The sequence below is a fragment of the Calypte anna genome, chromosome 4, assembly GCF_003957555.1.
Source record: "Calypte anna isolate BGI_N300 chromosome 4, bCalAnn1_v1.p, whole genome shotgun sequence".
Classification (NCBI taxonomy): domain Eukaryota; kingdom Metazoa; phylum Chordata; class Aves; order Apodiformes; family Trochilidae; genus Calypte; species Calypte anna.
Window position 1 is genome coordinate 13,805,168 of NC_044247.1, and position 24,414 is coordinate 13,829,581.

At 39.5% G+C, this 24,414-nt stretch overlaps 1 protein-coding gene across 1 annotated transcript in view; it reads right to left on the minus strand.

The window, feature by feature from the left end:
- Positions 1-24,414, minus strand: part of TENM1 (teneurin transmembrane protein 1) — a 228,218-nt gene that overhangs the window by 94,237 nt on the left and 109,567 nt on the right. The window contains exons 7-10 of the mRNA XM_030448930.1: positions 23,928-24,138; positions 22,013-22,114; positions 20,778-20,972; positions 17,446-17,646 (exon numbers count right to left, since the gene is read on the minus strand). Coding sequence (XP_030304790.1) covers positions 17,446-17,646; positions 20,778-20,972; positions 22,013-22,114; positions 23,928-24,138 — 709 coding nt within the window. The remainder of the gene's footprint in view (positions 1-17,445; positions 17,647-20,777; positions 20,973-22,012; positions 22,115-23,927; positions 24,139-24,414) is intronic.

A 24,414-nucleotide genomic window follows, 5' to 3' on the forward strand; every position in this document is an offset into this window, starting at 1 on the left:
ATAAAAAAATTAATTATTTTTACTATTCAGACAAGGACTTGTGTTACACTGGAGTACAAGATAAAAATAATTATCTGATGATATTCATGCAAAAGAGGATATAAGACAAGGAAAGAGGCTTTTTTGCTTTACTGAAATTAAAAACTGTGCAAAACCTGGGGTGTTAGCCCTTAGAAAGACTTGATTGCTTCATGCCAATCATATATTAATCTAACACCTCATGCTTTGGAATGCCTGCCTGCAGGTACTGAGAAGGATTTCTTCCTCCTTGATGCATAATTTGGTTTTTTTTGTTTTGTTTTGTTACTTGCTTGTTCCTTGGAAACCTGGGAGACTGCACAAAGAACTGCAGGGGGGAACTTGCTCTGTTGTTTGATTGGTACTGAAGTTGCCCAAATTCTTGCTCCTATGCTCAGGATTTAAACTGATCCCACCAGACCTGGGCTCACAAAAGAATCACCCCAGGCCAGGCTGGCAGAGGGCCACTGGTATTATTTTAACCTATCTCTATAGCTTGGAGCACGAGCTAACTCCTGAGATTTAAACCAACAAATTACCTGCTAATTCAAGGATTTAGGCTGCTAGAGGGATGTCTTTGATCTTTCCTGATCTCTCTCTAGTTCATTATAATTATTGCTTTTGATATTTCACTGTAAGTGGCAATGATTGCTAAGAGAATTTTAAGAAATATTCCAAAGCCTTCACAAAGTAGAGTAGATATTTTTTTTTCCCTTCTGGACTGTCTACTACATAGTTTTTTGCAGTTGTGGGACTGGCTTCGTTCAACTGATGCCAGAACTGTAGGCAGCACTACACAGAAGTGGCAATGTAGCCTGGAATGGCTGAAGTGGGGAAACAAAATGATGCAAATAGCTTCAGATCAGGTTAACAGCTCTTGCAGCTCCCACCACTTCTCTGACTGTAAACAAATCAAAGAACCAGCTCTGGGAAACCCTGAACACATTCCCACACGTGGCATGGATGCCTCACCACTGTCTTCTTGTGACAAACTCGTCTTCCCAACAAATGAAAGGAATAAGAGTGTGAGGCCAAAGACAATGTAGGGACATAGATCTCCCACATATTCCTATTATACCACCCCAAAACTAAATGGATCTTAAAATATTTGAAAGTTTTTCATTGTTTTTTCCTCCATTTCACATAAAGAATAAAATGTTTAAATGCTATTTAAGCTTGCCAACTCAAGCAGATCAAGGAAGTGAAGATACAAATTTTGCCACATGAGAGCATACACAGCCAAACAAATTTTCCTTTATTTTTCACCTCTTGGAATGCAATGGCTTCCTCTATCATAGCCACACTCTCTTAGAAAGTGACAACACAGTGGCACAAGTTCTGGAGCTTAGACTGGTCCTGTGTGTCAGGAAATGGTAGGTTAGTTATTCAGTTTGTGCCCAGTTATTCAGTTTTCACACCTCATTTCTGCCAGGAAGTCAGGGCACAGTAACCAGATACCAGTAACTCAGCAAAAAGAAGCATGGGCAAACCTGTTGCAGCAAAGGAATGTCAGCATGATCTTGCCCTGCTCTTGCTTTTCTGTCTAGTAATGCACTTTCCCCCTCCAAATATTTAATCTAAATCATGTTTGATGGAAATCAAAACCAATTCTCTAAGCAGAAGATGTAAGGAAACCTGGTTTCTTAGTTTGGACCAGACACCTTCCTCAGTTGCCATAGAGGTCCTGCTGCTCAGTCCACTCATATTTGATGGTCACTGAGGCCAACCCTAAGGCTTTGTTTCAATGGTTTAATATGAAGTTTCAGGAATGCTGTTTACCATGCTAACATATTCTTTTGCCATGCCAGTCCAAGGTTCTCCCCAGACTTCTCATGCAAAGCAAGGGAAATCAAGGCTAACATCATCCCATTAAAGCTGTGGTAGCACCTGCAGGTTTAATCAACAGCTAATTCAAACAACTAAGATTAAAAAAAAGCATTATCAGTTCAGGCTGCCCTGCTTATAAATGCAAACCAATTCGTCCTGTAGATAAACAAGCACAGAAATATCAGCAGAGCAAGGAACCACATTAACACTTGTGTTTGTGTTGAGGGGTTGGGTTTCCAGAGCAGACTGAACGAATGAGATACCTGGGTGACTGGACAGTGACCAAATGCAATGGGAAACAAAATAATCACCTGAAAGAGGTAAATAGCTTCAAACAAAGAAAAATTCAGTCAGCACTGAAGTCAGACAGCAAGTCAGACATCATGCAACTCTCTCCTTCAATGGAGCATCCATCTTCCTCCTTCCACACCAGTTGGTGCTGCAGGACTCAGAAACATCCCAGGTCTGCAGTGGGTGCCCAGCATGGTGGGGCAAGGGCTGGGGGCAGGTGGCACAGCTGAGACAACCAAAGGTGTCTCCTCTGACTGAAACATTTATTCCATTCCATCTATCTCTTGGCTCTGTCTGGAGCTTACCTGAAGCTGTGATAAGCTGATTCAGAACCAAAAATCATTTTAGTTGCTGCTGCTTCTCAGAAAAAGTCTTGAAGAGATGCTTGGGAGAGAAGGAGGCTGGGACTGAATCACAGAATCATTTTGGTTGGAAAAGACCTTAAAGATTATTAGGGCCAATTGCTAACCTGGCACTGCCAAGTCCACCACACTCAACCATGTCCCTCAGCACTACATCTACAGATCTTTTAAACACCTCCAGGGATGGTGACCTCTCCACTGCCTTGGGCAGGGAAAAGCATTTCTTTTCATGAAACTGCCAGAAAAGTCACTTTTTTTTTTTTTTTTCCTGGGTTAATTCCTGTCAGCTTGCTGAGCTAACGCAGCCCACTGAGGGAGTAAAAAAGCAAATCAGGCAAGGTATGGGAGGAGATGCAGATCACAGCCTGGATGGGGACTGTCCTGCTGAGGAGCCACAAGCTGTGCCATCAGACAAGACTGCAAAGGACAGGAGTAAGGGAGAGGTGAGTTATTGAACATGAGAGGGGAGGCAGATGGAAAGAGGTTACAGTTTGGATCAGGCTGGTCAGCTCAAGGGCATCCTATCACAGGCCTTTAGCTCTGCTGTGACACTAAGTGATGATCATTCCCACAACATACAGTTGCAACACAGACACTCCATGAAGTCCCTCAACTCTTGGGTGTTCAGGTCTGTGGGCTTACATAAAATCCATCTCTTTTCTCTCATTTAGGGAGATACCTGCCTGCCCACCCTGTCTGCCTGAGCTCTGGGCAGATCTTGTGGAACACTGTGGCTCAAAGGATGTGAATGTTCCTGGCTCCCAAATTCATGGCTCTGTTGCAGTTTTTGTGCCTGTACCTTGCAATTAAAACAAGCAGCATAGGGGTGGAAAGGCAATGTCCTTATTTAAAAGAAGTTCTGGGCAGACTCACCATGAGCAGGGTGCTGGCAATTTGCTGGGAGCCTCAGTTGACCCCAGCAGCTTCTCATAAACATTCATGAAACACAACCTTCACCCAATCTGGAATTCGGAGTCCTTAAACTAATTAATGAATAAGAGACTTAAAAAAATGTTCAGCTCAGTCTAGAATTTTTACTGACATGTCCTCAATTCTGAATACTCATTAATTTTTTTTGGAAAAAGGCAAATGTGAGCTGTGGAGCATTATTTGTACATATTCTTGAGGAGACAAATGTGTTGATCGTTCCTGAGCTAATCTAAAAGGCATTAAAAATTCACTCCACACTCTTCATTTTAATTATCTAAGTCAACAATGAGTTCTTTCAAATGTGCTTTATAATAAGTTTCTACTTGTGTGATCTGAAAAGGGAAATTAAAGCTAAATATTTTATAATTCGGAATGATAAGGGAAGATTTCAATGTTAATTCAACATGTTCCAGAAATTCCTCTTAGAAACCCATGCTAAGAATACAAAACTATATTTAAACAAAAGTGGCAAAATACTTATTATGAAAACATTTTAGTTTTACTTTCTTCCCATTCCGAGGTGAGTACTACCCCACAGACAAACTTAAGTAGCATATTAATAATTCTGCTATCCAGTTTTTAATAAGTGGTTTACCATAAAGATCAGAAATTAATCTATCCTGACTTTCACCCAATAAGCTTAACTGCTGGAGGCACTAACATATCACCCATCTAGGCCTAATAAAGAAAGTTTTTTCAATTTAAATATACATTGCATTTAATAAGCTTGCATGATAATTTCAACAGTGTTCCTGAGCTTTTTAAATTACCTTCCTGCTGTGTCCTGGAGACAGCTCTCTTCTAAGCTTTCATTTTCAGCAGCTCACTTTATTAATATCATTTTTTACAATCCAAAAAAAAAAAGTTTGAAAATTTCAAGTTTTAAGTTTCAAAAGCATTTCAGCTATTCATCCTTTTACAGTAAAACCTTATGGAAACTGGTCCCCACTAGTGAAGACTACCTGAGGGAGGGCAGTGTCGAGGTTTCATGTAGATACCAAGTTTTATGTATCTATACTAGAAGAGATGTTACGTTATTTTCCTGATTTAAACCCAGTTGGCAAGTTATAACTGCTGCTAATCTAAGCTTCTCCAACAGCATCACAGCCTGTCAGGTAGGTGTGCAATTTTTTACATTCTTAGCCCACCACAGCCATGCCAATAAAATGTCAGGCTGGGGCTGGTATTTCTACAGAGGCAACACAGAAGTTTTACATGGGCTGTGCCAGTATTCACTGGCACCTGCTCTTCCAGGCTGAGCAGGAAATTAAAAGGACTTGGAAGTGTCTGCAAAACATTAATTTTGAAGTCTCTGGCTGTCAGCTGCCAGGTTTTGGGGAACATGTATCCTCTGGTAAAAAGAAAACAGGTGAAATTATCTAGAACTAGGTTGAAACTAGAACTAGAAGCTTCTGTGAAATTGGGTACACTCAAAAATAAATCAATAGAAGAGATCATCACTGCATGACTAAAAACTGTTTGGAAAAATAAAAAAAAATAAAAATTCTATGGTTTATAGAAAACAGAGGTGCAAAGGGCTTCACATGGTCATGTATTCTTCCCTGTTCCTAATTAAATCATACCTGGCATCCCTTAAAGATCCAAGCAAAAGAGAACCCACAACAGGACTCAGTGATCCATACCACCACCAGTATCTGACAATGAAATATATTAAAGGTCATCTCACAATACCACAATATGGGAGTTTCAGAGTTTTGTTAAATATGTGTGAAAAAATTCAAAGCAACACTTGGCTGTTAATTACACAAACACTGCAAATCTACTGCATTGAATTTATCCTCACATATACCTCCAAAATAATTTTAACAGTCATTCACAGCTTCTGCTCTTGGACAAAGTGGGACTTTGTGGGCCATCCCAACAAAAGACACAAAGAGTGAGATTCATCTCACCTGACTTTAAACATTCGTGCCTGAAACAGTTTTCTATTATAGTCTGTTATCAGACTAGAATTGAGCTATTGATATTCATCTTTTCTGACACTTTCACAAAATGACTGCTGGAAGCTTGTAAAGCTATATTAAGCAGAAGAGGCATGATTTGGGAAAAAATCCTAAGGAGAAAACAGGTCCCACTCCAAACCATATTTGCCTTCATTTCTGGCTCTGTTAAAGAGGTTCAGAAGATACTACAACTATTTACAGCTTTACGTGCATAATACAAACATGTGGACATTCCTTAAACTCCTTAAATATCACCCTTTTCTTGCATCTTCTTGATTACTCAGACTTGCACTAGGTACACCCTTTCCCTCACTATTACATGGCTGACACCCTGTTTCCTATTTCCTCTTCAGTAGCTCTATTGGTTTTGCTATGAAATAAAAGAGTGATTCCACCCAAATAAGCTTTTCAGTGGTCTCACTGGTGACTGAAAAATTGCAGAGCTGAAATTGTTCTAACTGAATAAAGGGTCAATCCTGGAGCTCTTCTTTGTGTCCTCAACTGCATTATCCCAGGAGATGTTCTACCAGGAGGCAATGAGCCCTTTCAGAACTTTAGGGTCTTCCTCAGAGAGACAAGAGGTGCAGAAAAGCACAACTGAAGAGTCATCCTTCAGGACAAAATGGGGCAATAGAAACTTCACACAGCCCTGACTATTATTTGAGATAATTCAGACATAATTACCACACAATGATCAACTATTTTTACCAGAGGCAAAACTTCTCCATTCTCCAAATGTTGTTTCATTTTTGCAGTAAGCTTCATACACAATTCCTGACGTGTTGCCTCACAGATATCCAGCTCCCTTTCTTATCTTCCTACCACAGGCCACAACACAGAAAATAAAGCCACTGGAACTAAAATGCCATATCCTCAATGTTTGTTACTCAGAATGTTTCACCATCAATCTTGTGACAGTTTTAATTGCTTTCTGGAAATAATCCTACCATCATCTCATTGAACTTATTTCTGAACCATTAAGTACTCCATAAATAGCTCTTTTGACTTCGACTAGGAAGGCTGCCATTAACACTGGTGTACATCTCAAAATATATCAATGTCATTGTGGTTTTTTTTAAAAAAACTATAACATAGCTCCTGATAATGTTATTTGAAAGTATCTTGTTCAAACTGGGAGCCTCAATTGGCTTGAAAATGTATTTGTGTAGAGAAGTAATCAGTGGACAGACAGAAAGGTCCAAAGGGCAAACACAGCAGAGGCAGGGGAAAAGGCACAGAAACTTTTCTCCCTTCTTAGATCTTTTATCACACTTTTTTTTTGCAGCTTTATTTTTTATCTGATGAAGAATATTTTTTTCCTGATCCAAATCCGATTTGTTTATATAAACCCCTTCAACTTTTATCCATTTTGCTGTGCTTCATAATGGTATTTTTTACAGTGCAAAAATTTAATCAATACAACCTGATGAATCTGGGCTGGTAATGGTAAATAAACTAACAGATATTTCATTGAAGGCAGTCAAAGCTCTGCAAATTTGTGGTCACACATTTGCCATTGGGAATCTCTCTGTTTACTCAGCCCCAGTCCTGGTGTAAAGCAGAATACAGTTATGCTATGCTGGCCATGCAAGGGACTTGGGCTGCAGAACCTGTCTGTTCCTTAAGAGATGATACAGGTTGGACAAAGACTTTGTGGGAAATGTTTAAAATAAATGAGCAGAAGTGTAATCTAATAACAAGGAACATTAGACTGAGACAAGGGTGAGGAGAACCATACAGTATTATGAACAGGACATTTTAACAATACCATGATTCCCAAGTAAATCTGGAGTTCCCAAGTCAAACTTGGTCCTGTTTTATAATTTGTCTCCACTGTTTGATTTCAAGTTTTACATGTTGTAAAGCAATGAGATTACAGTTGTCACTGCAGATTCATGCTCTAACAAGCTCTGAAATCCCTCACAATACATTGAGAACCACAAAAGGAAATGCCTTGCAACACCTACCCTCAATATTTTATTTGATCAATATTTTATTTGATCAGAGGAGCTGTAAAGAAAGCAGTCCAGAACAATCCTGAGCAGTAATGAGTGAGATAAAAGCTACGAGAGAGAAACCTTTGTGTTCCTTCACAGAGGAGGAAATGCAACCCATGGTTCCTTGGTCTGAAAAGCCAGTTGTGTAGGAAAAATGAGAAACCTGATGAGTGAGAGACCACAAGAATCAGGAAAGGCACGAGGCAGTGTATGATAATGAGGAGAAACATGGAGAGAGACCAAATGGCTTTGGAAGGAAAAAAGAAAGAGGTGAAGAGATGGCTCAGTAGGTGCATTTAATACAGCTGTCTCAGGTACAGGCTGAGCTAACACAGCATCAAAAGAAAATGAAGATTTTGAGACAAGTATTTTCAGCAAAAGTTCACAAAATTGCCTGAGTGGATCAGGATACAACTTTATATAAGCCCTAATTCTTTCAGGATACAGAGCAATATCATAATTCACACTGACTCAAGCTCTGTTCAGAGAATTATGTTTCCACAATGATTTAATAAAAAATCTGATTGGTAATATTCAGCAAAGTAAGGACTTATTTAAGCACTATTTACAAAATGTAGGCACCACCTTCAATTCCCTGGCTTACAGCTTGACTTTGGAATATGGGTCCACTCACAAAAATTCTCCAGTGAATGCTTTCCTCACCCAGCTCTGTACCTCAGATGTACCTCATGGCTTCAGCAATGAAGATGCATTGTACTTAACACACCTCCAAGGGGGTCAAAATAATGAAAAGGTGGGCACTGGTACTACTTCTCATTCTCTTCAGATTGACCTGTGTGAAAGCAGTGACCCAGAAGTGACATTGCTCCCAGCCCAGGAGTCCTTGCTGCCCAAACTGGGCAGAGGTGGCACTCAAGGAAAGAGGATGGTGACTTGCAGGAAGTACATCAACATTCCAGCCCAGGGATATATGTTCAAGTTTGTAATTTGTTCCAGTCTGTAGCAGACTACATGGACAGAGAGAAACAATGGATTGACTAAAATAAGCCTTAGGAACTCTGCACTCCCAACGACCCATCTGTATCACAGTATAGACTAGTATGAGAAACTCAAGGTCAAATGAGCAGTTTCTTGGCCAAACTAGTCAACCAGGCCCAAGAAGCTCTTTCACAAAAGCCAGGAGAGCTGCCTCAGGTAGCAAAAGTCACCGGGTGCTCACTGACTGACTTCAAACATTACTCTGTTCATTGCTGCCATGGTGAGGATAGGGACAGAGGAGATGAAGCAGCTCCCAGTAAAAAAACTCATGACTTTCTCTGTGTCAGCAGCACAAACAGAAATAGCAACACACATCTGGCAGCTGCTCTTCTGTCTTGTTGCTGCTCAAGCAAAGATGCAGCTCATGACTTGCAGTTTTCCTGCACCAGGGGAGAAGCAGCACCTCAGGCACACGACCCTGGCTTTGAGGTGAGCACTGCTGCCCATTCCTCCGTGTCCCTGCTTCAACTGCACCAGCACTTTGTCAGCTTAAGAGTTGAAGGAGTTCTGTAATTATTATTTTATTATTTTGCTTGTGCTCTTCCTTCTCCACTGCCTACATTTTTTCCATTAAGTGATCATCTCTCCCTGGTGTCTTCTCACCCATGCAAACGTTGCTTTGCTGAGGCAGTTCTGCCACCCCCAGGACTTGCTGCCCAGTCTCATTCTGCTCAAAAATCCCCTGCAAACTTCTCTCTCTCTGCAGAGATGACAGAGGCACCCCCAGCCTGGCCACCCTGCTTTCAGGCCTTTCTCTAAGGAGTGTATGGATGACCAGAGAAGGAGCTGGAAAGACAAATGTCATGTGAACAGTCAGCGTTCTGCAGTCCAGCAGAAAATTACTTTGGCTCACAAGGGGATAGATGCAATTTTAATAATTTGTTTATAAAATAGTCAAGGCTTCCTAAACTGAAGAGCCACACACCTGACTGTACACTGCGGCTACAATACACAAGTAGTTTTTGCTCTATCACCATTGAAATGTTCTTGCATAATTACTACAGGTTTTTATTTTATTTAAAGAGTATTACTTGAGCCTAAACATTTCAGCACAAGAGGACAGAGACCAGGAATTCCTTAGATATCTGCATATATTGCCCTTGCAACAATCTACACAGTCAACAAGCTTAAAAATGCAATGTGCAGAAGAAAAGGAAGTTCCCAGGATTTTGACTTTAATCAGTAGCAATTTCCTATTTTCAGAGGTATTTCAGAGGTAAGCTAAGCTTCACAGACCCCCTTGCATAAGCATACTGAAATGATAGCTATTTTTGGAGAAGTCTTGCCATGGCAATAAAAAAAATATTAGCAATATCTGCTTTTTCAGGGATCCATGCAACACATTTTGCATAATAGATGTTCTGAAATTCACCAAAGGACATAACCTGTAGTTATGCTAATGCTTTTTTGCACTCTTGCTCTAAAAATTCCCATTTGTAATTTCCAGTGGCGAGGAAGGGAAGGACTCTCCTAGCACAAGAACCTTTCTTTAAATATCAGTGATATGGATGACCTGGCAGAGTTTCATCACTGGACTCAGCTTAGCAAATGAAAAGTTAAAGATTCTGTATGTCATTACTGTTCTGCTGTCCAGCCAGGCTGGTTCTTTCCCCTTCTTTGCAACACCAACAGCACCAGCAGAATGTTCCCACAATTTATCTGCTTTCCAGAGACCTCTTCTACATAGGGTTCTTGTAGAGAACCTGTCTCTCGTGTTCAGAATTTGGTATTTTCTTGCCCATATAGTATTTACAGAAGTCCCTTCCATACTAAATCCTGACAGTGATTTTACTATGGCCCTTAGTTACTGTCTAGTAGACTGACTGCCATGGAGGTGACAAGGCTGAGATGTAAAAAGGGATGCAGAGACCTAACTACAACTCCAAATGTACAAATCCAAAATTTAGACCTTTTAGAGTCTTGGTTCATCTTTGAAGATGCTTGAACCACTTTAGCACCTCAATTGATCCTAAAAAACCCTGCAGAATCACCCAACTGAGGTCATAAAAGGTTTATGTTGAGTTCTCATTACTCTCCAAACAGATCTACCACAGCTGATTTAGCACAGACCAAAGTAACATGGACATTCCTGGACACAAGGGACTCCCTAGAGAGACACTATGCAAACTGAAAGAAAAATCTCTGTTCAGTACTTAGAAAATGGGATAATCAGGACCATACTGCTCTCACCAGAGCAGGTATCCTGCTCCTGAATAAAGGAAGAGCTGCTGGGATAGAAGCATTTGAAATGGGGTCTGTGGATTCTACCCAGTGGAATAAGAAATACCTTTTTGTGGATTTAGAGCAGGATTTAAAAAGCTGACTTAAGTAAATTATGTTTACATTTGAATGAGAGATGTTTCCAATAATTGCTAAATGAGGTGCAGACAGCAATAGATTAAGAATCTTAATTTTCAGGAAAAGAAAGGGAAGGAAAGAGCCATTATTTCTGGCATATCTGCAAAATAAGCAGCAATCAGTTGAAAAACATCCCAAGTTTCCTCATTGTATATCTTATACCCTTGACTCATCCTCCTTCCTAAATCAATACATGACTACACCAGGTATTTCTGGTTCCCTCTGGACTGATTTCAACATGCAGGAGAATTAATTTTTATTGGAGTGCTTCTTCACTGCCTTAAATTTCTCATGGTTTAAATTCTCCAGCAACACATATTAAGTGCTCCAATCTTTAACTACTAAGTTTTTAATAGAAATCTTGCTCACCAGATACCTTTTTTGCAAACTCTTGCAACTCTACAGGAGATAACAAATCAAACTATCATCACACATCGTTTTTTTTTTCCTTTTCAATGAAATATACAGTAGTGAGAAGAGTCTCTCTCCAATGTCAGACAATGAACAGCAGGGGAAACTTCAATCATCCTTTTAATTAGCAGAGCAGTAATAGCCAAAGCTCCCCACAAATTAAGGAAAGAGGACAGTTAGACGAAATTGAGGAAGTCCATCATTTCTTCAGAACAAAACAATGAAGGATGGGTACAGTGTAATTAAAAAGTTCTTGAGATGTGTCTGAAACAGGGAGTAGAGTGGAAGTACCACCACGGATCAGAGCAGCCTATGGAAAATGCCTGACAGATTACATCACGTTCTGAGGAAATTTCAAGGCTATTTTCACTCCTGTGAGCTGTTTGCAGTGAATATCCTTGTCCTTGGCAAATCAGAATGACTGACACTCGTAATTTGCAATTTCCTAAACCTGAAGAGTTTTCTGATTGCGATGAAATGGTTTCACCTAATTATTTTTTTTCAAGTTGCATTTTTTGATGTTTAATTTTGAAACCAATTTGAGATGTCTTGAACTGTATTAATACACTGTATTATGGCTTCATATCTTTTTGAAGCACTTTAAAAAACGCATACTTCTAATGATTTTTAAATTACTCTACTCTGCACATATCAATTTACAACAATTACAACATTTTGCATTTCTCAAAGCACTTCAGTTTTAAAGAGGTTTTTATGCTTTGCAAGATACGGAAGAGGCTCCTGATCCATTTTTACCCTTTGTAAAACTGCCACCAATCTTGCTAGAGAGAGCTTAACCAAAAATAGATATGCTAAATATATACCATCTCCATATAATCATTTTAGGATGAATGTTTTTGTGACTAAGAACTGCCAGTATTCTTTTCCCAATCATAATTAGGTTGCTTCAGTGGTATGAACAGAGTCAGTGGAATGATGACAACAAATGTCCTGGAGTAAGGAGGATGGAAACTGGCCTACTTTGGATGAATAGAGGCTGGAGAAAACAATACAGGACAGGAAGTCAGAGGCATCAGCTCTGTCACAGTTTATAGCATTTCAGGCATAGTGCTGCAGTTAATTAGCAACTTGGGGCTGGATTATCACCTGAAAGACACTGGGATTGCACTGGTGGCTTCACTGCTGTTACACTCATTTATGCCAGCTAAGGCTCTGGCCCACTGAACAAACTCTGCCATCCATTTTCTTTTGGTATTTCACTCCCTTAATCTTATAGCTCCATGCTAAAGGTGTCAATGTGAGAACAGAAGATGAGGGGTTTTTTTGCTCGTTGTTGACACTGCAGCTTCAATTAGCCAGAGCTTCCCTTCTGTGTGACACGAGTAGTCAGTTCCCCAAAGTTTGATTTTGCCTTTCTGCAAAGCACTGCCTGTATGCCTCAAAGGGAGATGACTCATTAACATCAAGGGATTTTGGATGACAGCCTATAAATAAAGCAACAAAGCTCCACAGACAGTAAGTAGCAAGTTGACTAGACTGAGGTCCTGGTGACATTAAACCAGTGTACAACCAGTACTGATTTATTTGTCATGTATGCAGTAAATCAGCTCCATGCTGCACAGGTCAACTGAGACATATGTTGAAGGTCTGAATAATAATATATTTTCACATACAATCATAACTGGATTCAGTATGGTGTAAAGATGCTGAGAGCTGGAAATATCCCAAGGATGACCTTTTCTAGAACAGAGAGCTAACACAAAAAATATTTTATTATCAGCCTTGCTTGCAATAAAGTATGGAATTCCTACTCTCTATTCACATCTTTTAGAGAAGCAGAGGAGAGTAAATGAGAAACAGAACCCAACCTCTTATGCATCTCTCTTGGGCACAGCTCCTGTCAGAAGTCTAAACTGGCACTGGTCAAATGTCCTGTGCATTTTTGTGTGACTTGCCAAAAGACAACCAACCTAAGAAAAAACTACATGAGCAAAGTGAGAAAAAAGATGGTACAGAATTAATTCAAACAGAGAACACTCACATTTATAAATTATTATTGTGGGGTTTTAATTTCCAGTGCTTTACATCAGAGAATGATTTGGTTTTCCACAAACTGATGATTAGAGACAGAAAATCACACTGGCTTATGACAGCATGAGCTAAAAGCCCTTAAAATATTTGCAGATGATCTTGTTGCTGTATGGTAGATGTGACAGTCAGGGTCAATCTCTTGCACAATGTGAAACTGTAACAGTGCTGTTGCTGTTTCTTTTTGTCTTGGAAGCACTTTGACAGTAAAAATGGTGGAAAAAGTTCTCCTTGGAGATGTCTGTGGACCTCTGCCTGAGATCAGCTTAGGCTGGCCCTCACAGCTCTGCCTTTATTTTAGACAAAAGTGGCCACGACTCCTCATTTCTCATACAGTCCAGTGGTTGAGGGACACCTGACTAAAACAACTTAAAGAAATACTGTAGTAACTGTAGAGGAAAACAGTGGATCTCTGTATATGTGACACAGGTATAGGAAGCAAGCAATGCCTGCTGAGGCTGGCAGGAACAAAAGGTTTGATTACATTACTTGAATAATGACTGCAGCACAGATCCTTGCAAGCAGAATAACAACAGCAATGTCAAAGCTGTGGGATTTGTCTGACAAAGGTACAGCATTTAGGGGAAGTCAGCTGGAATAACTCTATGCTGCTTCTCTCCAAATTTCTGACATTGGTGTAACTTTGAAAGGGTGAAAGCTGTAGCTGGTTTTTGACCTTCAGCATTCAAGCCAGTTGGCAAATTGGCAGAACAGGCTAATCCATCTCCCTCATGGTAAACACTTGTCAGTGTGTAATCATATAGAACAAGTGAAGCACGTTGCTCTTGTCCATATAATAAAGCAAATCTTAACAACAGACAGAAGATAAGTGATTTTTTTTCCACTCCTGCTGTCACATATGGCTGTACAAAGGGTACCTACCAATGTTGCTCTGTTTAGTGCAGCTAAAGAAAAAGATCTGTCAATATTTTCAGAGTGAAAATCAGTTCCTGCTGCCTAAACAAGGTAAAAGAATCAGAAGTGCATTATTGTTCTGTTTGAACTTCAGCTGATGGGAAGAGCCTGTACAAATAGGTGCATAGGATGCAAGGCAAAGCCTGAATGAAAACCATGGCATCTTTGGGACAGGCAAACTGAAACCTCAGCTAAGAAAAGAAAATGCCATTTCATGGAAGTTTAATATTGAAGGGTAGAAAGAGGCCAAATATTTCTCTAACAGACACCCATTGAAAAAATGGAGCTTAACAGAGCTGAATAGAATGCCAACATATGTTGTGTCCTACAAGCTGTGTAGGATTAGCAATCCTAAGTATCTGAATGACTTTCAAACCATACTGGGCTGGTCTTACTGAGAATCAATTCAAAGATGACAAAAACATATCCCAACAGTTGCTTTGGAGTTCAGCATGAGGATTTTCTGGACCATAAAACTTAAAATAATTTATTCTTTCATGTTGAAAGTATTGGGAACATGGCTGGGTAATGCAGAAATCATCAGGACAGGAGCCTGTATTCTTCAAATGGATGCAGAAAGGCAAATTTTCACAGTACTGACAGTAATGTGGTGCAAAGATGCTGAGAAACTGCAAGGCTTTGAGGCATGCTGAAAAACCACTTGACTATCAGTTGCAAAGCTTTCCTTGCTGTCTGATTTACAGCAAGGCTTACATATTTCATCCTCTTCACTGTACAGAACCTCATGATTTTTTTTCCCTTCACCTACATCTTGTTTATTCCGACCTTGTTGACTTACTCATCTGATGTTTTCCTTCCTCCCTAAAATCAAGCTTCCAGCATGCAATCACTTATCCTAGCTAGAAAGTCTCAAGCACAAATGAACATGCATACTTCAAGTCCAATGCTCATTATATTGCCATGAAAGTCATGAATCCACTTTAATATCAAGGAAGAAAGATGTATTTGAAAGGAGAATCCTGAAGCATGAAGCTATAAAGTGAGATGCCTGTTTGTGGATGCAAAAGCATTTTTTGATATCAGAAGACACTAAGGATGAAGAGAAGTATTTTCCCTACTGGTTCATGGAGGTAAGAAAACAGTCTCCTTTCTTCTAAAAAGTAATCAAAACAGGTTAGTAGGGGAAAAAAATGTGAAAACTATGATCCTAGCAAGACAAGAAGAGTCTTTTTCAGTGTAGTTATTTATTAGCTCTTTTCTTCCTTGCTTTATATCTAATTGCCCCATGCAGCTGACACCACAGACCTTTTAGAGATTATTGGCTCTTTTTGAGCTACAATGATGTTGCCTTAGAACAGAATTAGATTGCATATTTTGAGTAAAAAATTAGTAGTTAGCACTTTTTCTAATTATTTGCTTCATTAACAGAAGTACTACTGTATTACTGTCTTTGAAGAATATTTTTAACACACAGTAAAAGCACATGATAAAAATGCAAGCAATCAGACTTTTGCTGAAAGCCAGTAAAAAGTCAATTTTTACCAAAGCAGGTACCATACTCAACAGTGTCAGACTGTAATTACATACATTAATTTTAAGTGTAAAATGAATGCAGGGTCTCTGTAACAAACCCTGAAAATGATTAGCAGGTCAATATTTTGTTGCTTAAAAAGTTACCATGGAGGGGTACATTTTGCAAGACCCAAGTTAAGGATCACAATCATATACTTTAAAGTTCTGAATGAAAATTTATAGTTGTTACAAGAGTTCATTTGAATAATGATTCCTAAGAAAAATTGGTGACTTGCACCACTGGTTGTACTCCAGTATTCAGCAAATTCTGTACTGGGATGTGCTACTTACCATCTGAGATTCTGGTTTTGTGAGCTTTATAGGGGAAAAAAAGTGTAGCACATACATTGGTAATGACAAGCTCCATTAAAGAGTAAAATGCCCAGAGTGCACTCATTTCAAGAAAGCACATAGGAAATCCATTTCAACTCTTCATCAGATTCAGTGGGATCAAACCCTGATGGCCCTCTAAGAAAGAAAAGAGTTTTTATCCCAGTAGGAGAGAATAGATGGTCATTTCTGTTTAAAGATTTTTTGACAGTCTTTTGTTTAAAGATTTTTGGAGACAGTTTTACTCATCAGTCACTGCATTTAGACCATTATTTTTTTTTTCATATCCTCCTAGTCTTTCTCAGGGTTGTGGTTTCCCTCCTTGCATGAGCCTGATAAGTGCTCAACATCTCAGGCGAGAATTGACTCATCTTAACTCCAAGCCACGCCAGGAGGCACTTGCACTCTTGCAGGACTCCTGCTCTTGCTGGCACGCCAGCAGGCACTCAACATTCTTGTCACAGAGAAAAACTCTTCCTGTCCTTGTTATCAGAAACCCAGTTGCTGCCAAATCCATTAAGTGCCATGGCACAGCACCCTTGGTTCACCCCTAACTTTTTTTTTTTTTAATTCCTACTAGCACACTATCTACTTTCTTTCGTGTCTGTCCTGGTTTGGGCCAGGATAAAGGTGATTTTCTGTCTTGTACTTTTGCTTTCAGCTCAGTCTCTTGTCAGTAGCTGCACTTGCTGAAATTAACAGCAAGTTTCTCAGACAGTGTCTGCTGCTGGGACTGATCACACTCGATGTTTATAGTTACTGCTAGAGACTGGTGTGCAGAGCCAAGGACACTGCTCAGCTCTGAGGAAAACTTTTACCCTCCAGAAGGAATAAAGAGATCCCACCTGCAGCCCTGCTTTGGGGAGGAACAGACAAGATAGATGCCAGAATTGACCAAACAGAGTATTCCATCCCATATACGTCACACTCAGTATAAATTTGAGGGATCTCGAGGGCCAAGCCAGATTTCCTGCTTCCAGCTGCCTGCCCTTCCTGCCTTTCCTGCTTCCCTTCCTTCACCTGGCATCCTGGAAGGATTCCATCCATTCCTCTGCCTGTGCTCCTGATCCATGCCAGCCCATATCTGTGTGTTCCTGCCTCCAGCTCCCAACTGCTGCCGACCCCAGGATTCCAGCCTGGACTTTCCCAGGACTGTCCTGCAGCCTCGGTGGTGATGTGAGAGTTATTGGGAGAAAAGGGGGGAGGAATGTGGTTTCCATTTTCCTGTATGATTGTATATATTTAGTAATTTTTCTTATTTATAATTACTGTTTCATTAAAGTTGTGTAGTTTAGTTTCCAACCCATCAGTCTCTCTCCCTTTTTCTCTCTCCTTTCTTTATCAAGGAGGAGAGAGAAATTAATAACGTCTGTTACTCGGTTTAATTGCTGGGCCAGTGTTAAACTGTGACAGTGTCTCAAACAAAAAGCATTATTGAACAAAATAAAATCTCCAGCATACCTGTTGAACAGTCTGAACCTGTCCACTGTGGTTCACAGCTGCAGACTCCTGTCTCCAGGAGGAACGTCCCATGGCCCGAGCACTGCTCCTGGCAGACAGGAAGGGCTGTCTCACAGTTGACACCACCCCAGCCTGTGGAGCAGTGACATTCCCCTTGAACGCACACACCGTGGCCAGAGCACATTGGATCCAAGCAGTCCTCTGAAAAGCAGGGAATATACAACTTAGAGGATAAAATTTGCACCTTTCCATGGGTTTCCCAGTGAAATGTGGCACCAGGGATTCAAATTAAGTTGGGGATTTTTGTGCAAATACCCAAACTAAAACGATGTTAACAAACACAAGGAAAAAATAGTCCGTGCTAAATCTGTGCAAAAGTATAAGCCAAATTCAAGAAAAAACAGCATGTAGATGGTTAGAAAGCTTATGAATCTGCTTGTCAAGAACAGTGTCAGATTCCCAAGACAGATCTATTGGTCCAGGTCAGTGAAGTCTGTGCTTCAGTAGAAGGGCTGGGGAAGAGCTGGAGCAATTAATAATTATTTCTAGAATTGTGCACTGTGTTTTCATTTGGGTATTTGTGCTCTATATTGTATTTACATCTGGGAAAAGAAAGATTTACTCTTTCATCTTCCTGTAGAAAGCCGTCTCTAGAGCTGAAAATTTGATACAAAAGAAATGGCCACCCACTAACCCTGAGTAGTGAATCTCTGACTGATGCTTGCTGTAAAAAAGTCTCATCCAATCCTGAAAAGTATGTGCTGGGCAATTGCAGATAATGAACAGATTCATAAAAGTCATAACGTACTGATGAACAATTTGCAAACAGACAAAGAGCTAAATTTGTACTCAATTTGGATTAAACTATTCTTAGTGAAAAATTCAGGAGCTCTGCACAAGAATTTAAATCAGCTGCTTAGTCCTGTATAATCAGCATGTTCTTTCATAAAGCCCCAGCATTTCTGCAAGCAGAACACAGCCTGTCTTTGCTGGGGACTGCAGGAAGGCTGCAGAGCTAATGAGAAATTTGGGGGGTCCCAGCCTGGGAAAAAGCCAAAAGCTTCTTCATGTAAAATCATGCTTCAGGCTCATGTTAAAGAGGCATTTTGGAAGTTCTTATATGTGTTTTTTTAAGTATCAGCACAAGTACTGTTTTGATAATTAAACTATAAACATAACAGAGTATTCTGTGCTGCCCAACTGAAGAGATGCTCTGCTTCAGAAAGGGAAGACCAAATATTTCAGAAATAGAGATTAATGGCCTCCAGTTCACAGGACTTTTGACCTAAGAATAAAGAAGTGATGCTTTATCTTTTGAGCTACTATGCCACCAATTTCAAGATCTTATTTCAAGATTTATTCTGTATTTTTTTTTTCCAGCTTTCTAGCCTTGTGCACAGCACAATGTAATATTGAAAGAGGGGAATTGGTGTTTCTGGACAATGCCTGTCTTGCTAAGCAGAGGACAAAAATACTCAGCATTTTTCTCTTATCCTGAGACAGCTCTCTATTTTGCTGATCTTTGGAAATGAATCGAGTGAAGTCCATAAATAGTTTAAAAAGTATCACTCACTTTAGTAGTGATAATCTGACAGGATGAATTCAAAGGATAAATACCACGTAGCTACGGGTGTTCCCTGGATAGTACATCTGTTACTGTGTCTGCTGTGTCAACAGCACTGCTTCAGTCCTGAAGTCATATATACATAGAATAATCCCATATGTATTCCTGCCAGAATTCCACTACTCCACAAGTTATGTTGTACAATACAGTAAACTGAACAGTTGTGTCATGTGTCATTGTTCCAATATAGCCCCAGTGTGCTTGGTTGCATGGGTTTGTTTCCTACAGCCCAATTCTAATTCTACCTTTAAAAAGAAAATTAAATATGTCTCTCACTTTAAAAATACAGTATATTCACACTCTTAGTTTCAATAGCTGTCTGAGTACATTTATCTCTATTTTTTTTTCAGCCATTTTGCAGGACCATGTTATGGTAAAGAAACAAAGGATCTGAAACAGCAGCTCCCCTCTCACCAGCTACAGGCTTGTTCAGCATCATGGTCTCAGTGAGCCAATCTGTGTAGCATTTGCTTTTTCTCATATAGGTTTTCTTGGATTTTTTGGTCTATTTCTGAACCTACCAACAACTGAGTATGTCAGAAGCATTTTCTTGATCCTCCCTTTAAAAATCATATCAGGCATGTCAAATCCATCAAATCAGTCCTGGACATTTTTCTGACAAGCGAATTCAAGCCACATAAAAAGCCTCCTCTGTGCACTATTCAAAAGAATTACCTAAAATCTACATAGCAGGAAGCCCCAAATATGCAGTCAAAAGCTTCAGGCTAAGAGGGTTAGTAGAAAAATCATCAGATCAGGGCAAGCATGAAGGAGAGTTCTGCTTCCCAAGGCTATGCAGAGGGGAAGACAGTCAAAGCTGGTGAGCTATCTCAGAAAAGCCAGCAGGCAAAACCCAACTGCTTTCTACAGATGAGGGAAGATATTTTCTTCACAGAAAAATCTAGGATGTAACAAAATGAAGGAAGGGAAAAGCTGATTAAAATCTGCTGATTACTTTGGAGAACTACCACATCATATTTTGTTTAAATGATCTTCTAACTGTGTTGCCATCAGTTTATGCCCAAGCCTGCCCAGGATCTGTGACAGGGTGTGCTGAGGGACTGAGGGCACTGAGAGCAAGGAGGCCTGGGGACACCAGCCACCCATCCTGAAACAAGTGACTGGAGCCTAGGAGAAGAAAAGTGGAGACAAATATAACAAGATGGTCTCACAACTTTATAAAAAAAAAATAAAAAATAAAAATGAATCCTTGCTTGCTGGGATGTTTTCTAGAACACTTCTGGAGGACTGAGAACATGCTGCTTGCTGAAAAGCAAAAACTTCCAGACATTTTTGTTCTTTCTGCTGAGATTTAGTGGAGGGAGGGAACTGCAACCATCCAAGAACTACAGTTCTCCTGAACTGAAAGAGCAACTGAGCATTTCAGAGGACTGCCCATACTACAGTTGGCAGATAGTCTTATTAGGCAATGTTAAATAATTTTAATCCTTTAGAATTAAAATGTGAATCTTGGAAATTATGTGATCAGCTGCCACTGACTGTCACTGAGACCTGAATGCCTTTACATCTCATAATTTTTTATTTAATGTTTCTTTCTGTGAGACAGTAAAGATGCTTTTGAGCAGAGCAGTACTGCTGCACAGTAAGCTTCTCACACTGAAGTGAGTTCTTAGCTACCTTAAAACAGGTTTGGACATTAAAGAAAAACACCAACCCCCCTATCTGTAGAGAGGGAAACGTCACAAACCTTCTTCACAAATCTCTCCTTTGTATCCAGGGACACAGATGCAGACGCCCATGATACAAGTGCCATGGCCAAAGCAGGTTGGATCAATGCATTGCTCTTCTGGAACATCACACTCAGGTCCCTTCCATCCATTGCGACACACACAGTGACCCTTCTCATATTCTCCATTTCCACTGCACAGCACTGGACAGGAATCTGAAGAAGGCAGATTGACCTTTTAAATGTATTCACATATTTACACAGCTTAACTTTTACTATATTTATCACTCTGTAAAATTGCATTTCCACTCCAGCCCCTCCTAATCCTCCCTTTGATTTGAGGGTTGTGACAAACTGAATTTTTAGAACCAGGTAGGGTAGCAGTAATACAATGTCCTCCTCTCCTCAGGCTGTTTCACCAGTATACCTTCAATTTGACCTGAAATGGGATAGCTTAGAAGATAAAAATAATTTCCTCCCCTTGACTGGCCTCTGCAGATGTGCTTATGATTTGCAGTAAGATTAATATTTTTTCCTCTGTGAACTGAAGGAAGATACTGCCCTTTTCTTCTAAGCGGACTTGACATTACTGAAGTTTTAGTCATTACTGATCTGCTTGTAAAGCAGTGATGTGTAAGCTTAATTTTACAATCCAGTATCAATTTCTGAACCAATCAAGGTCTTAAAAAATAATCCTAAATCTGAGAAAACACTGGAAAAAAGAGAACTTCCAGACATCACATGTAGTAGATGATGGATAGCACGAACACAAATACCTGAACCAGAAATAAGTGCACTTTACAATCTTTTTAGAATGTCTTTTTTCCCCCAAATGCTGGAAAGCAGCCTCTAAACTGCATTAGATTTCTTTTCTACACCCTATTTAAGAAAAGGATTTTTCCTTTGCAAAAAGCATTTGACTGACTTGTGCAATTTTCTCCAAAGTGAAACTGTTACTTTTAAATAACAGAAAACATTATGCTAAGCAAAGGCACTTATTAAAAAAATTATTTATAGTCACACAGTGGATGCAAAGAGAAATCTATTAACTCTGAAAGTCAGGGAGAGAGAAATGGTTGCTGCATCTTAGCTCAAGTCCAGCAAAGAGAAACTTAGTACATGTGTCTTTATCTGACATCTGGCTGGAAAAAGGAATGTAATCTCCTTTAATCACTTTGAATCTTTGCAAGCCCAGCAGTCACACATCATGATCATGAGCTCTGTCATGCACCGTGGGTCACTTAATATGAGATTACCTTTTGCACAATCAGGACCAAGGAATCCTGGGAAACAGTGGCAGTGCCCCGAGATACATTCTCCATTCCCATTGCAATTAGTAGAGCAGTCATCCAGGACTTCTGTTTATTCAGAGAGTTGTGCACAAAGAAAAATACAAACTGGTTAAATTTGAAATGGATGGCATCTTCACCTCACTCTGCAGGACACAGCACAACATACAAATTGATGCAGAAGCAGTAAAAAGGCCCATTTTCATTCATAGGGAGCATAAAACAAAATTCCTGTTCAACCAGCTTACAAATATTAGATTTTGTCTTGACAGCTTTGAGATAATGCCTGCATCATTTATACCACACCAAAAAGCTTTCAAAGTAAGTGTTCATGTAAATTTTACCACCATTAAAAGCACTGCAAGAACCAGAGTATTTGCTTTAAAATCTTCACCTTAAACATTTCCTTTTATTGCCAAAGTAATTTGTTTGAAACCTGTTTATAGCCTGAATTCCCTTTATGGTGTTCAGATGAACTTTGTGCATTTTGAATTCCTTGGAGGAGGGGAGGATTTCCACCTCAATAACAATCAGATGAAAAAGGTTTAAGGATGCCAACTTGTACTGTGGCTTTCCCTGCTCCCCTCTTAAGACCCAGCCTGTTCTCACTGACCAGAGAAAGGATGAACAATTTTTTCACCAAATGTAAAATGAACCAAACCACAGCATTTAATTTAATTTTTTCTTTTTTTTGAGGCAATACACTGTGAAGTGTTGAACTATTGGTTAAACCTTCCTGTATAAACACTGCTCTCTTACAGTAGAAATAAACAAGGGGGAGGTATTTGGATTCTGATCTGAACTGGAGTCTGGCCAGGTTTGTGCTATTCATACAGGATCACAAGATGCTTCACAAATTGCTTAAGTATTATTTTCTCATGTTTCATTGAAGAATGGCATTTTTTTCTGGCTTGTAAAACACTAACTTTTCCAAACAGAGTAGATATGAACTTTTAAACAAAAAAAGCAATTGCAATTGTATCTCAGTCTCTAAAGGCTTTTTCTGCAAGTCCTTCAAAATCTTGGTATTTGAATCATACTCTCCTGCTCTGCAAGGTGTTTACCATCAAGCAAAAATAGCACCCAATTGCTCTAAGGAGCAGATGGCATGTCCATTACTAGTAAAGACATCTTGCTAAACATATGGTACAACAGGTTAACTAAAGGGCAGAGTGGTTAAAATCTTGCAGCAAACCAACACTGTCATAAATACAACACTTTGCAAAGCTTAATATAAATTCCAAAGCAACCCTATGTGTGGGCACTGCTCACTAACAACACCTGGAGTTGCAAATATTTGCCACCTGTATATGTTAAAAGGTAGCAGTGAGTTGATACACCACCTCCAGGATACTTTCCTGTATTTGCCTTCTGTTTTCCAAAGAAAATGGTGCATTTGAATAATTGTACACAACAATGGCATCCATCCATCAGACAACAATCACAAACAAATCCAGAAAATCTGCCTTTCTGATTTTCTAAGGGATTAGAATACTGAAAATAAGAACTTACAGTCTGGATAATTTTTGTAGGATTTATGGTTCCCATGTAAATAGAGAAGGCAGACAATCTCTTTTAGTTTCAGCAAGACAACACCAGAAATTAGTCAAGCATTTATGCTACCCTATAAAAAAAATCTTACCTCACATGAAAACCACAAACTTGATTTTATAGCATCTATCTTAAATACAGAAATGTTGCTACATGTCTAATATTGGGAAAAAAGCCCAGTTTCCCCAACGAGCTTAATCAAAGTAAGCTGAAATAAAACATCTTTAGAAGAATACGTATAAGAAATGAAAATCAAGGTCAATCATTTCTTTGTAAATACACCTTTGCAATGCAACAATCAGAATAACAATCTCATTGTAACTGGTCTTACCAATGGCTGTAGTTAGAACAAACACTTGCTCCACTTTCTTTCCATCATTGTAGAATGCCATGTGCCAAGCTCCTTGATCCATATACTCAATGAAACCTGTCTCTTGCAGTGAAGTTAAGATCAGATTCCTGGGACTTTGCTGAGGCTCCTCTGAGCTTTTTGGTTCCTGTTTAATCAACTGTTTTCCATCCATCAGTTTCACAAAATCGAACTGAAATAATAATGAGAAAAAATTAACCACCTCACTAATTTTTATGAGTCTACTCTGCATGTCTCATCCAAACAGGAATATCAAGTTGAAATCTTAAGAGCAATTGCCTGACTGACCAAGTAGTCACCCATGTGGACAGCAATTGCATAACCTCATCTATTAAGCTTCAGTTTCCATATAAAAAGCATCAGGGTAGGTCAGAAATCTGGCATCAAAACTTGCTGTTTGTTATGGCAGGGTAAATCAGACCAGCTGCACCATATAAAGCAGATTTAC